Genomic DNA, 14,182 nt, shown 5'->3' with positions numbered 1-14,182 from the left:
GGCAGAGTTTTTATCTGAGGGGTGAAGATGAGCCCAAAGAGGGTGACAACCTCCAAATAAGAGTGAGTTCCGAACCATGCCAAAGCCCAATCACGCGCAGCAGCTGTAACCTATGATTGGCACACTTCATTATGACGTCGTTCCACTTAACGTAATGGAAAATGGGCATAGATGGCACATCCTGGAGGAGCAAAGTGAGAGATTTAAAAAAAAAAAAATAATCCGGAGAATGTATTTCTCCCATTGACCTATTGAAGGCAATTTCAGGCGTCGGACAATCAGAATGAAGCTCGTCTACATTGGCATGATGTATAGGTGGGGTACGTTTTCTATTATGCATATTCACAAATATAGAATAGCCTTTTGGTTTAGCGGTTGCATTGCATCGGAGTCATTTCATTCAACACTGCCCTCGTACGTCTAAACATTGCACTGTAACGGACTCGTGTGTTAAAGTTTCGGTTTCCTTTCTCGCTCCTAGACTCCGGTTTCCTGCCAACCAGCTGTACAGAAACTGCTGGAAAGGAGGAGCCTGATTAGATGCCTTCAGCAGTACAAGCGCCCTGGTGACAGCTCCAGTAGTATCGGGGGCTGTGGGGGCGCTGTCGAAGTCTCGACGGAAACATCAGATGAACTTAAACTAGCCCGAGGGCGAAGGGGCGGACATATCTATAAGAACGAGGGCTCACTTTCGATTCTATACAGTGTGCGGAGGGAGGGTGTGAGGACCGCAGCCACTGCCCCTGCTCCAGAGGTGAGCTCGAGCCCATGTCCTGCCTGACCCGCTCTCCACAGAGCTCGCCTCCATCTCCTGTCTGACCCGCTTTCCACAGAGCTCGTGCCGCTCTTCACAGAGCTCGTGCCCATCTCCTGCCTGACCCGTTCTCCACAGACCTCGCGCCCATGTCCTGTTAGACCCGCTCTGCCCATCGTGGTCTTGCACCGTCTGCTCAAGAACAGTGACAGTCGTGAGAAGTCTCCCGTCCGCGCCACCTTTGCAATGTCGGAGGAGCAGAAACGCAACCTGGAGAGGGTCAGCAGCTACATAGAAAAGATCGTCATACCGAGGCATGTTCTAGGCTTCCTCACACCGTGGCTGCCGCCAGGTGAGTTGCTACTGTTAGTGGGTGCATTCTGCTGCAAACTTAGAATTAGGAAAAAGCCTTAAAGGATTTGTGTTCCTTCCTGCACATAAACAATAATATAATGCCTGCAAGGCAGCACTCTTTGCTTGCATTGGCGCTAGGCAGCCAAAAGTGCACCAGTGCAAGGGCAGAGTGGGAATACGCCATATTTTGCTAGATATGGCGCATTCCTGCCCTTTCACGGAGCACAGCGCAGCAAGGTATCTTCAGGGCTCGAGTCGGGGGTACACGCAGGTACACGGCGTCACCCCACTCTTTTCACAGGGTGGACGCCGTCCCCCCTGCCAAGAAGCTGGGTCCCACAGAAATATGCTGAACGTGTCCCGTGTAATTTTCAGACACCAGGACACGCTCAGCACGTGACTCATGAGGTCATTTGCATATTTTCAGTCCCCCCACTTCTTTTTATAGGACTTGTGCCTTGGGTATCTTGCTGTGTTGCGTGAAGAATTTATAAATATGACCCTTAGAGTTAATCTGTTGGATGCCGTTGGTACTGTACAACTGAGTGCTGTGTTGGTATACATGATGTTGCCACTGATTGCACTGTATAGTGTTTGTACCTTGATGTTGGGGCAGAATTACTAAAAGTAGCATTCAAAGTTGCTGCTCTGCTGTTACTTGAGAGAAACCGAGAGGTAAAGCATCATTACTAGTAAGATATGGTTTTGCGAAATGACACAGTGTAGCGCCCCTGGAGGAATGTGAAAGAAGTACTGGAGTGAGAGCAAGTCAAGGTGCTGAAGGGTAGAACAACAGATAAATTGATAAATTGGGGTCACCGAAGCAACCACAGCCAGGTAAAGCCAGGGGAGGAAGAACAAGAGGGCAGTGTCATGTGGACCTGTGGGCCTAACAGAAGCAATGGGGGACGGACAAAGGTATTTGGGTAAATATTTGTGGGCCTCATTACAAGCCAATTGGGCTGCCGGTGCGTCACTTTTTTAGACACACCTGCGGCGCAGTATGCATGCTCATATTTACGAGGCCACTTCTTTTCATGGCCTTTTAAATATGGGCTCCTTCCATGCATTACACTAAGTGAAAGGGGCGTTCCATAGGTGTTGCTGTGGGTGTTGCCACGCAACATCCATGGAACCTGACACTTTCCCAAATTTAGAAAGTGTCGTAAACCTGGGAATTTGTCAGAATCCTACAACGTAGAAGTGGCGCAACGAGGAGAAATACTTTTATTTCTCCTCTGTTTTTGCTCTTTATATGTGTGCTGCAGAACGCAGCACACATTAAAGGAGCAAAACACCATTAATGATTGTGTGTCCTTTCCTGCACAACAACAATCATCCTTGCAACACAGGCCGCCTTGCACTATGGTGCAAAGGTGTCTGCCTTGACGCAGGTGAGAAGGATAGAAATGCACTGTATCTTGTAGTTACAGCGCATTCCGGCCCTTTCAATTTGATGCACTGTAGCAAAGCAGGAAGGCTTGCTGCGCTGACATGCATCAAAATATAGAAAATGAGGCCCATAGTTCTGATACCGGACCTCAGTTTACAGTTTGTAACAGATTGTTGGATGTAATCTTAATCAAATAAATTAAAGAAAAAAGATATTGGTGCTGCTGCCATGCCTTGCACACAAATTGGCTGCCCGGTGCCACACACAGACGATTGCACCATAGTGCAAAGGTGTGGATTTTTATCTAACATAGATTTTGTGCTGGAAGGTTACCCTCCCATTATAAAATACTGTGCACTATTTAAAACATTTCCATGCTTGCTGTACGATACAGTAGAGATTTGAAGTTGGAAAAGTTCAAAGAAATTGACATTTTACTATACATTTATGCCTCCTACGAGGTGGTGTAATTCTTTGGCTCAAAGACTTGGCTACCATTTTTAGTACAGAGGGCTTTACGACAAGAACATAATTGACTGCTGCAACTCACATTGGGCAGAAAGTGTTTCCATCGTCCCCATCCCAGGCTTCCGCTGGGAAGACTTATTTGAGGCAGCAAAATGGATTGTTCAGTGGATCATATAGCATCTCAATTATTCTATACAGTCCGTTTACCACTACATGCATCTACATTTTAATATATGCATTTACTTTTTCAATTGCTGATTCCTCCCACCTTCCCCATATTCTCTCTTAATGCAAACCAGCAATTGCTTATATTAAGCGACTAGGATACAATGTAAAAACTGCTGCTTTCGCTTGCCATTCGCAAAAAAACAGCCTTCATCTACAACAAAATACAGGGTGCTCCATTTCTATTTTTAGGTCTTGCCTGGCGACCGCAGCGCGAAGCGCTGTCGCCAGCGAGATCTATTGCTACTGACTTGCTTCGAAGGGAGACATGACAGTGGCACGCGCATGCCGGACTGGAAGTGTGAACATGCGCTAGCATGCTCTGCGAGCCGTCACCGTTAATTAACTTTCATTGTTGAAGATGTACAGCTGGTTTCACTTTTGTTTTTAGGCGCATGCGCGCTCAACTCGGGATGTCCGTGACGCGTGCACATTTCACGGCGCCCACAATGCACCCAGCCAAGCTCTCACTCACTGGCTCTGGCGGGACCACTCTGCACCGCTACCCTTACAGGGCCGCGGTTGACACTAACTAAGCGCCTATGGAGCCCACCAGCCCTTCTGACCTTACCGGGCTGCTCTCTGGGGACTCCCTCTGTGGCGGCAACACTTCTCCTGCGGGGTTTCCCTGGACTCCTGGGAGCCCCGCACTGCCGTTGGCGGCCTCGGTCGCCTTCCTTCATTCACCCGGGCCCCCTCCTGGAAACCGGGGCTCTCCTCCATCCGGCCGCCACTGCCGGGCTCTCCCTCAAGCATGGGAGCCCCGCGTCACAGCTCACGCCGGCCTCCTCCGGCTTTTTTTTTTGCGCGTACGTGCGCACACACCCAACTCCCGGCCGGGTCGCATGGCCAATGTTTATTTTTTTGTGCGGATGGCTTCAGTGAGCTGACAATGGAAATTTCCAGGCTGCAGCTGCCGCATTCTTGTCGTGACGACTGAGGACATGGGGCTGGGATGCTGAGTGAGGTGGGGCAGGTAATACGGCTATGTTATTAGTGGTGGGAACGCGGGGCGGGGAGGTGGGTGCATGGAGGTCTGGGTGGGAGGAGGAAGAGGGTTTCCTTGAGCGCTCGTCACTGTTCACATGACAGGCCCCGGTGACCTGCAGAGTGTGGCCGCTCGCGTGCAGAGGGTACCGGAGTGGTACTGGGGCGCCGTTGCTTCTGTCACGCCCCAGCGGCAGCTCATGTGCATGCCTTCATTCATGCCTGCCTCTGCAGACCGCATTGTGCTTGTTTTGTACTGTGTTGAGCTTTACTTGCAAATGTGAATACACTACATTTACCTTATCAGCTCAATAAACAATGTAAATGATTCTGCCCAAGATTCACGAGATTGCTCAGCCGGAAGACTTATGTTTTACACATGCATGGCCTGGTGCCATGTTAAGACATGGTTACTCTGGCCGCTCTTGTTCAAGCCTCCCTGCTCCAGAATCACCTAGCTCAGGCCGTTAATTGGGATGAAAAACTGGGGGTCTCTCATAGGGTCTTGACCGATATAATTAAGGGCGTGGCTTAAAATACGTATATTAGAAATCTCTGCGTAGCTTTATGTGCCCTCCGACTGGTATTTTGCTGCATTTTCTGTCTTTGCATCCAGATCTATACTACTATTATAAAGCAAGAACTTTGAACCTTTGAGGCGGGTAAACTCGGGAACCACAGCGCCAATACCTCATTGTAATCGTCAGGGTGTGCAGATGGACATAGGCTATATAAACTATAAAAATATGCGTTATTTAAAAAATGTACCTTAAAAAAAAAGTAGTCCCTTCGAAGTAGCGCCGGCCGCGACCTGCGTGCTGACATCAGGAGCGCGGGGAGGAGCGGCGTCCAGGAGCGGCGGACATGGCGTGGGGGAGGAGCGGTGACGAGCAGCGGACAGGCGGTGAGGACCGGCGGACAGGCGGGAGGAGCGGTGACGAGCGGCGAGGAGCGGCAGGGCGGTGAACTGAGGAGCGCGGGGGAGGAGCGGCGGCTGAGGTAAGGCTCCGGGGGACCCACGGACAATGTCGGGGCAGGCGGGGGTCGGGGCAGGCGGGGGACGTGGCAGGCGGGGGATGGGGTGGGCGGGGGCACGGGCTGCTGGACAATGTCGGGGCAGGTGGGGCTCGGGTAAGCCTGATTGCTCCCGGACAAGGTCGGGACGGGCTGCTAGTATATAATACAACAAGCAACATGCCACCTGCATCAAGCCAGTACTACTGGCTTTGTCAATGGTTGTTGCAAAAGATAAATAAGCAACAACAATGGCATTTTATATAAAAAGTTAAAATGCTTCAGGTCTGTAATGAGACTGAAAGAACTGTAACGAGACCCTTAAAAGATACATGAAAGGCAGTGTAGGGTGGTACTCCTGCCAAGTTAACATTTTTTTTTTCACCCCGAGGGTGAGGTAATAATGGAGAGCCCAAAAGTGACCCGCCTCAGCACCTGCTTTTTAGAACTACCGGTGTTGAGTACCGGCAGGACTAGGCCCACTTAAAGTCCTGGCCTAGGTGAGAACGTGTGACACTGTCTCTCTGCTTGGGGTGATGTATCAACTTAGTGTCAGCTGATAGGGTGATCCTACGTCCCAGAGGTGGTGCTGGCCAAAGATGTGAGCTGTCGGGCCCTTTATAAGAGTTCCTTTTGGCCCTGTGACCATATAATGCTGGATGTCAAGCTGATCCTGGACTCTGTGACCCCATATGCATACTGCCCAAAAGTGCGATCTGTGATGGTGATCTGTGTCATCGTTGGCTCAGCAAAGGTGTGAGCTTCCTTTCGGATCCGCGCTTCTCTGCTCCGGTGCAGGGCGGGCGGTGTCGGCTCTTCTGTGGGGTGGTCAGAATGTACGCGCTCCACGACTCCGATTTTGGTCCCTCTGCTCCTTGAGGGCAGGACCCTGTTCCCTTTGCGCGAGACTGGTTATGGGGAAGTACCGATATTCCAGTAAAACTAATTTCCCTCAGTGTCGGGTGCGAGGAGAAATCCCAGCTCAAACCGATGATTTACAACAATAGTTAGTGTATTTCTTTTTTTTTTTTTAAATAGTACATCTCAGAGTCCTGCAGGTGGTGGTTTGAATACATTTTATGTGCATTTATTGCACAATTAAAGGACTCGTTTGTCAGAAATCAGGAATTCTGCCAACGGTAGGAGCTCTTTATGTTGCAGGTAGGTGAGGTTTAAAATTAAAATGGGACACAGACGCGGAGTTTTGGAAACAAAGAAATATATAATATATGTCTGTCTCTATCTATCATAATATATCTAGATACCGCGAGTGCTTGTCATAAGGTGGCCCTTTGGTCTGACTCACAGATTGCATTTTGAAATCCATTGCTTTGATTCAGATTGCATTATCGGCAGTGTCTACACAGTCGGCCTGTAAAAAGTCACCTATGGACTTCAAGGTCTTAGATGGCTCGTGCTCTCTCGTGGTGAGCTTGATGTCACGTGCACGTGTGTTGCAATGGGTGCTTGGCATCGTCGTTGTTCTCCATGTACTTGCATGGTTTGAATACCTACTGGTGGAAAGTTGCGCACAACTAGAGGTAGGCGATTGAGGGGTTAAAACACGTGCTGATTCTTGGTACCACACTACCTAGATTTGGGATACCTAAATAAATATATATATATAAAAAATTGAGGTACCACTAGAGAAACTGCTTTTTTTCTTCTAGCTATTTTTAGGTCGAGCAGACCTACGCTCAATGCGTGAGCATTGAGGTGTCTGCTTCAGACCTAATGCTGCCCGTATGTCGTTTTGGGGACACCAATCTGACACGCGCTTTCCCTTTGCAGTTTTTACCGCGTGAGCGCGCGTCTTAGCCGCGCTTGCGCAGACGAACTCCAAGCCCCTCGCATGCAACACAGACACAGCCAGCCCCCACCCCTCTGCACGCATACACACGCCGGCGCCCTCCACCCCCCCCCCCTGCCGCCCCCTCTTCCGCCCCCGCCGCCCCCTCTTCCCCCCCCACACCATCCCCCTTACAATTAAGCCTTACTCACCGCATCGCCGCCACTCCGTCCTGTCTTCTGCAGCCATTGCGGGTCATCAACTCCGTGGGCGCTGGCTTCGCGGAAAACGGAAGTCCCGCCCCACGACAGGCGTGACGCTCCCGAACTTCCGTTTTCGGGCTGCGCACGCTCGTTTACTATACTATAGAACGCCGACTGTAAAATGCTGTCCAAGGTCGCATACCCGCATCTCAGTGATCTCAGTGCTAAGCTAGTGACTTTCACGACCTACAAACACCACAGAACAGAGATGTTAGGACGCGGGTTTCACCTGTAGCTTCTCCACAGGCCTCAGACCTCCCCGACTCAGGGTCTGACAGCAGCACAACCTGACAGGAAGGAAGAGAGTCGCTCGACGAAACCTCCGCACAGGAAGAGGTGAGATGGCCGAGGGTTGGGGAGGGAGGCGTTAGACTTTGCTGCTCTCTACTCTCAAAACAGCACAAAGGAGGGGCGAAAGTGTAACTGGTTTTTAGGTCTCGCCTGTCGATGCGCATGCGCATCGAGCTTGCGAGACTATTGGGGCTTAACCACTCTTTAACTAACTTGCAAGGAATCGTGGCGATTCCTTGCAGTGCCCGTGACTTTTAAGCTCAATGCGCATGTGCATTGAGCTTAAAAGCGCGTGCACATCAGTTCCCTCAGCCGCACTCCAGGCCCCTGCTGTTTTCACACCCTCTCCCCGCTCCGCCCCCTCCCCTGCCCGCCGTGTCGCATTTCTCCTCCCCCCTCCCCTTATCTGCCTTTCCCTCCGTCTTGTTTTTTTTTTTACCCGCTCCGCCCCCTCCCCTGCCCGCCTTGTCGCATTTCTTTTCTCCTCTTTGCGCCCCCCACCAGGCTCTCCCGCCCCCATCCGGCTTCCCTCCGCGCAGCCATCTGCCTGCCACACTTCTCCCCTCGTTCGCATTCCCGACCCCCCCCCCCTCCCCCCGACCCCCCCCTACGGCTTTCCTTGTCCCCTCTGCTTTTTTTTTTCTTGCTTTCCCGGTTTTAGCTTGTTAAAACATGCATTCCTAGGAGACTGTCCTGCGTCAATACATATTTGATTAAATTGTGTGTATTGTTGCTACAAACGCGGTCGCTTTCACTTTCACATGCTGCGCTTGTTTACATTTCTGTTGCTTTCCTCCCACCCCCCACCCGCTGTTGATGTTCACAATGCTCCCACCCACCTCCCTTCATTCTCCGCATTCCCTTTCTGTGTTTCTCCTTTTACAAAGACGCATTCGTAGGAGACTGCCCTGTGTGGATGTTTAAAGCTAGGCTGTCATTATTCCCCTACTAAGGCAAACTTTTATAAGCAGGAACGTAACGTTATATGTTATATGGATAGATACACTGCGGCATCGCGTTCTGCTGTAGTTTTCTGTGGGAAATCAAATGTGCACTACCCTTCCTGTTGCCTCTGCTCTGCTCAAGTATATTTCACGGACAAGCTTGCACTGCTGATGTTCCGGATGTACTTGTGCTATCGGCGTATATGACCCTCGTGTGCACCTCGTCTACCCCTCCCGAGACATGCTCCCCACCCAAGTGTGTGTTCCCCTCCCATGCACGTGTCGCGCTCACATGCACCCCTTCTACCCCTCCCATGCGCGTGTTCCTCCTCACCTGCGTGTGTTCCCCCTCCTTATTCCCTTTCCGTGCCCATTTTCCCACTCCCCATGCACCCCGTCTATTAATTCGAAAAACATTTAAAAAAAAGACCAATAACTGCTGCCCAAGCCATTCGTTTAGCTTTAGGGTCCTAAAATAGTCGGAAATGTCACACATGCAGGAGTGCACTTGTGCTCTTCATGACTGGCACAAGTGAACTATTGACATATATCACGTGCAGGGAAAACATCAATCTATGATCCGTTGGCCTCACAGAAGGAACACAGGCACTCTGCACCCTTTGCTGTTAATGCGGGTTCATTGCTCCAGCCCACATCAAAGGAGGCCAGGCTGCGGTAGACTATTGCAAGCCGACTCAGCACACGAACGCTGTGGTGAAGGTGGAAGGACGCCATTGCTTTAAAGATGGCTACTTCGCTGATGTCTGACTTTACTTTCTGCTTTATGCAAACGTGCCATTATGCATTGAGCATTTTTGTATTGCCATTGTGCAAGCGCATACAAATGTATTTTATTTTATATATTTTTTTATTCATCACACACCCTCACATCCTCTCACCCTCACAAACCCTCACCCACCGTCACACCCTCACCCACTCTCACACCCCCTCACCCCGTCACTCACCCCCTCATCCTCACCCCTCACAACCCTCTCACCCCCACTCAGCCTCACACCCTCACCCTCACACACTCTCACCCTCACACCCCCTCACTCACCCTCACACACTCACACACCCACTCACCCTCACCCTCACACACCCTCACCCTCACACCACTCAGTGCTACAACACATATGTGTGTGTAGGTGCAAATGCAATGTTCTTGGATTTTCGTCACAATAAAATACACTGAACATAATCTTCACAAACTTTATTTACAAACGTTTAAGCTATTGCCATTATAAATTACAATAACTTTTATTTAAGTATTAATTATTTACAAAATAAAAGCCATTGTTATTTGTAATATCAATACATCTAAGTCACGTAAATACAACACACATTGCATTACAAATGCTATAGGTGTCACATTTGCAAAAGTTAAAACTATTGACATTGTAACTGACAAAGCTATTAATTTTGCTATTTTCAAAACCAACACATAAATTAAAAAAGTGTCATTTACAATACCAATCGCTCAAACTTTCCTAATGCGAAAAGTTAAAAGTATGGGCATTGTAAATCACAACACAAAAAAATAAAATTTCATTTAGAAAACAAATAGCTCAAACTTTCCTACTGCGAGACCTATTGGCAACGCCAGTGCTTGTTTAATGAAGAGACAATTTCCATCTTTTATATAATTCCTATTGTAACGCACTGTAAAGCGCTGGGTCTTATGTAAGCCCTCTCCATAGAGGTGACAAGTCTCTAGCTCATGTAAGATTTAACCCTTCAAGCAATGAATCTGTGCCTCGCATAGCTCCTGTGCTGTGTGGCGCTTAGTGACGTATGCATGATTGGGGGAGGAGGGAGACTTCAGAGAGTCGCACCGCTGGCCACGTGATGGGGTTCCACCCCAGAAAGGAGCTGACTTCACCCACCCCATTCCCTTGTCTGTACCTCACGAGCTCCTGTCCCGAAGCTCGGTGTGGAGTGATTTCTCTCCAAGGAAGCGAGCCTATCCCGCCCGAACCCAACCCTACATCTGCATCTCTTTAGCTGGGTTGGGCACAAGGGAAGGTTGCCGCCCCTCCCCAGGTAGTTGTGATATTAGTGCCACTAGCGCCTGGTGCTTCTGCTATTTCGGTAAAGAACAAAGCATGCATATTTTAGGACACAGCCTTCCACAGGGAAGGAGTAGGAATATGTTAAGATCTCTACTGGGTTATTCTGTTCTATGTTCCCAAGCTACACTAAGCACTGTTTACCAGCAAAACTTTCTTTACTGTGATAATCTGATTGAGACGTTATTCGAAAGGATACATGGGTGTTTGCACAGGGTAGCTGCATACACGTGTACTTAAATGTAACTTATTTGGTGGCCAACTAAGGTCTGCATCCTTGCCCCACCCATGCCCTTTTCATCTATCCCATCAATACTGCAGTGTATTTCTGTGTGCGTCAATGTGACGCTGTAATTGAGATGACAAACTACAGGGCCGGGTAGTAAGTAAATGTTATCACATTATAGTTCATTATGCTGACCGGCCTCCTCAGTTGCTCGTAAAATAGCCCGATCATTATGAGTTTAGAGGCATTTAGGTTAGTTCTACGCTGTGTACCCTTTATACATGCATTCTTGCAGGACGTATAGAAAAGAATGTATAAATTATTTGCTGAGTCTTCCATGATTACTGTACAATCGCACCCTATACCACCTAGTCCCCCTTTTTCAGAGCTTCCAGCCAATGATGAAACTAGTATTGGGCAGTCACATGGTGACCAAGCCTTAACTTTTCATCCCCCATAAAAAACGCAGTTCCGCGTTTAGTTTTTTTTTTTTTTTTTTTTTTGTCTTTTAGACTAGTACAATGCTTTATAAAATTAAATTTGGGAACACCACAAATATCACATTGCTGGGCTAACTTACATTTATCAAATTGAGAACGATTGGAGTTTATTCTCTTGCTTAACGGGGGTGAGGGAGGTGTTCTTTCTATGGTCACCACATCACTCAGGGACACCATCACATCACTCGGGGACACCACCACATCACTCGGGAACACCACCACATCACTCAGGGACACCACCACATCACACAGAGACACCACCACATCACTCAGGGGCACCACCACATCACTCAGGAACACCACCACATCACTCGGGAACACCACCTCATCACTCAGGGACACCACCACATCACTCAGGAACACCACCACATCACTCAAGGGCACCACCACATCACTCAAGGACACCACCACATCACTCAGGGGCACCACCACATCACTCAACGACACCACCACATCACTCAGGGACACCACCACACCTCTCAGGAACACCACCACATCACTCAAGGGCACCACCACATCACTCAAGGGCACCACCACATCACTCAGGGACACCACCACATCACTCAGGGGCACCACCACATCACTCAGGGGCACCACCACATCACTCAGGGACACCACCACATCACTCGGGAACACCACCACATCACTCGGGAACACCACCACATCACTCAGGGGAACCACCACATCACTCAGGGACACCACACATCACTCTTGGACACAACCACATCACTCAGGAACACCACCACATCACTCAGGGGCACCACCACATCACTCAGGGACACCACCACATCACTCAGGGACACCACCACATCACGCAGGGACACCACCACATCACTCAGGGACACCAGCACATCACTCGGGACAACACCACATCACTCAGGAACACCACCACATCACTCAGGGGCACCACCACATCACTCAGGGGCACCACCACATCACTCAGGGACACCACCACATCACTCGGGAACACCACCACATCACTCGGGAACACCACCACATCACTCATGGGCACCACCACATCACTCATGGGCACCACCACATCACTCGGGAACACCACCACATAACTCGGGAACACCACCACATCACTCAGGGACACCACCACATCACTCAGGGGCACCACCACAACACTCAGGGACACCACCACATAACCACCACATCACTCGGGGACACCACCACATCACTCGGGGACACCACCACATCACTCGGGGACACCACCACATCACTCAGGGGAACCACCACATCACTCAGGGACACCACCACATCACTCAGGGACACCACCACATCACTCAGGGGCACCACCACACCACTCAGGGGCACCACCACACCACTCAGGGGCACCACCACATCACTTAGGGACACCACCACATCACTTGGGGACACCACCACATCACTCGGGGACACCACCACATCACTCGGGGACACCACCACATCACTCGGGGGCACCACCACATCACTCAGGGACACCACCACATCACTCAGGGACACCACCACATCACTCAGGGACACCACCACATCACTCAGGGACACCACCACATCACTCAGGGACACCACCACATCACTCAGGGACACCACCACATCACTCTGGGACACCACCACATCACTCTGGGACACCACCACATCACTCTGGGGCACCACCACATCACTCAGGGGCACCACCACATCACGCAGAGACACCACCACATCACTCACGGACACCACCACATCACTCAAAGACACCACCACATCACTTCGGGACACCACCACATCACTCAGGAACACTACCACATCACTATGGGACACCACCACATCACTCAGAAACACCACCACATCACTCTGGGGCACCACCACATCACTCAGAGGCACTACCACATCACTTAGTTTTAGTATAAGCATGCAGCACCCTTTTCTGTTTTTCCACTTGGTGCACAATTTCACAAATGCAAAATATGGAGTTTTAGAATGAAACCTGTCAATATCACACGTAAATGTCTAAAATATGTTAAACGTCTTTAAATTCATCACACACATCAATAATTTGAGAAGAATAGTTTGAAATCCTGTAACATCAAAATGTATCTGATTTACCTTTTGGATTGTTACACATTGGGTCAGCAACTGAAACAAGTTACTATGAACCTATGTTATTTACTCTTTATCTGCATACGTTTAGGATGCAGTAGCAAAATCTTTTCATGTATTTGTCTCACATAATTTTTCAATGTATAGTTAGCACAGATGGGGCACGTTTTTTTAATTTTTCCTCTCAGAAGTGTCAATATCGGTTTTATGTGTCAGCAAAAGGGAAGCAAAGTTGACAACCTCCTTACACAAGAAGGAAACCGATAGGAATACAATCCTTTACTACGCCAGCTCGCATCCACAATGCTTAAAAGACAATCTACCTTATGGTCAACTATTAAGGATTAGACGTAATTGCACAAATCTTAGTGAGTTTGAGACACACGCAACAAGATTTTGTAGTGAAATGGTGGAGAGGGGGTATCCCAAGAAATTATTGAAACACTCCAGAAATAGGGCCAAATTCACCCCACGTGAAACATTACTCCAAAAAAAGGTTAAAAGAGACTTAGAGCAATTGGTGTGTGTGACAACATTTGGCCAACACACAAACCAATTCAAAAATATCATCCGGAAAAATTGGCATCTTTTGAAAAACACTCGAGCACCCTCTTCCCAAACCTATTTTTGCCATGCGTAAAAATCTAAGCATTGGGCAACAACTTGTCAAAGCAGACAGTTACATTCCACCACCGAAAAGTGACCTTATAGCTCAGTGGAATTTGAAACCTTTACGCGGGCACCACAAATGTGGCAATTGTGTGTCTTGTTCCACAACACTGGAAGGAGACACGTTTATTCACAATGGCATTAAGTGGAAACATGATTCATTTACAAACTGTAAAACTCG

General features: G+C 49.1%; 1 protein-coding gene across 3 annotated transcripts in view; it reads left to right on the top strand.

Moving 5' to 3' along the window:
- The first annotated feature begins 509 nt into the window (after positions 1 to 509).
- The window catches only part of RIGI (RNA sensor RIG-I), a 568,474-nt gene continuing 554,801 nt past the window's right edge, over positions 510 to 14,182 (top strand). For all 3 annotated transcript variants that reach the window (XR_013607126.1, XR_013607125.1, XM_078675991.1), the window contains exon 1: positions 510 to 1,106. Coding sequence is in view for 1 of the 3 variants with exons in the window: in XM_078675991.1 (XP_078532117.1) it covers positions 1,001 to 1,106 (106 nt within the window). In the remaining 2 variants the exon portion in view is untranslated. The remainder of the gene's footprint in view (positions 1,107 to 14,182) is intronic.

This window comes from Lissotriton helveticus, chromosome 2_1 (genome assembly GCF_964261635.1).
Source record: "Lissotriton helveticus chromosome 2_1, aLisHel1.1, whole genome shotgun sequence".
Lineage (NCBI taxonomy): Eukaryota > Metazoa > Chordata > Amphibia > Caudata > Salamandridae > Lissotriton > Lissotriton helveticus.
The sequence above is the reverse complement of the archived record's forward strand: the minus strand, read 5'-3'. Positions and strand labels throughout refer to the sequence as shown.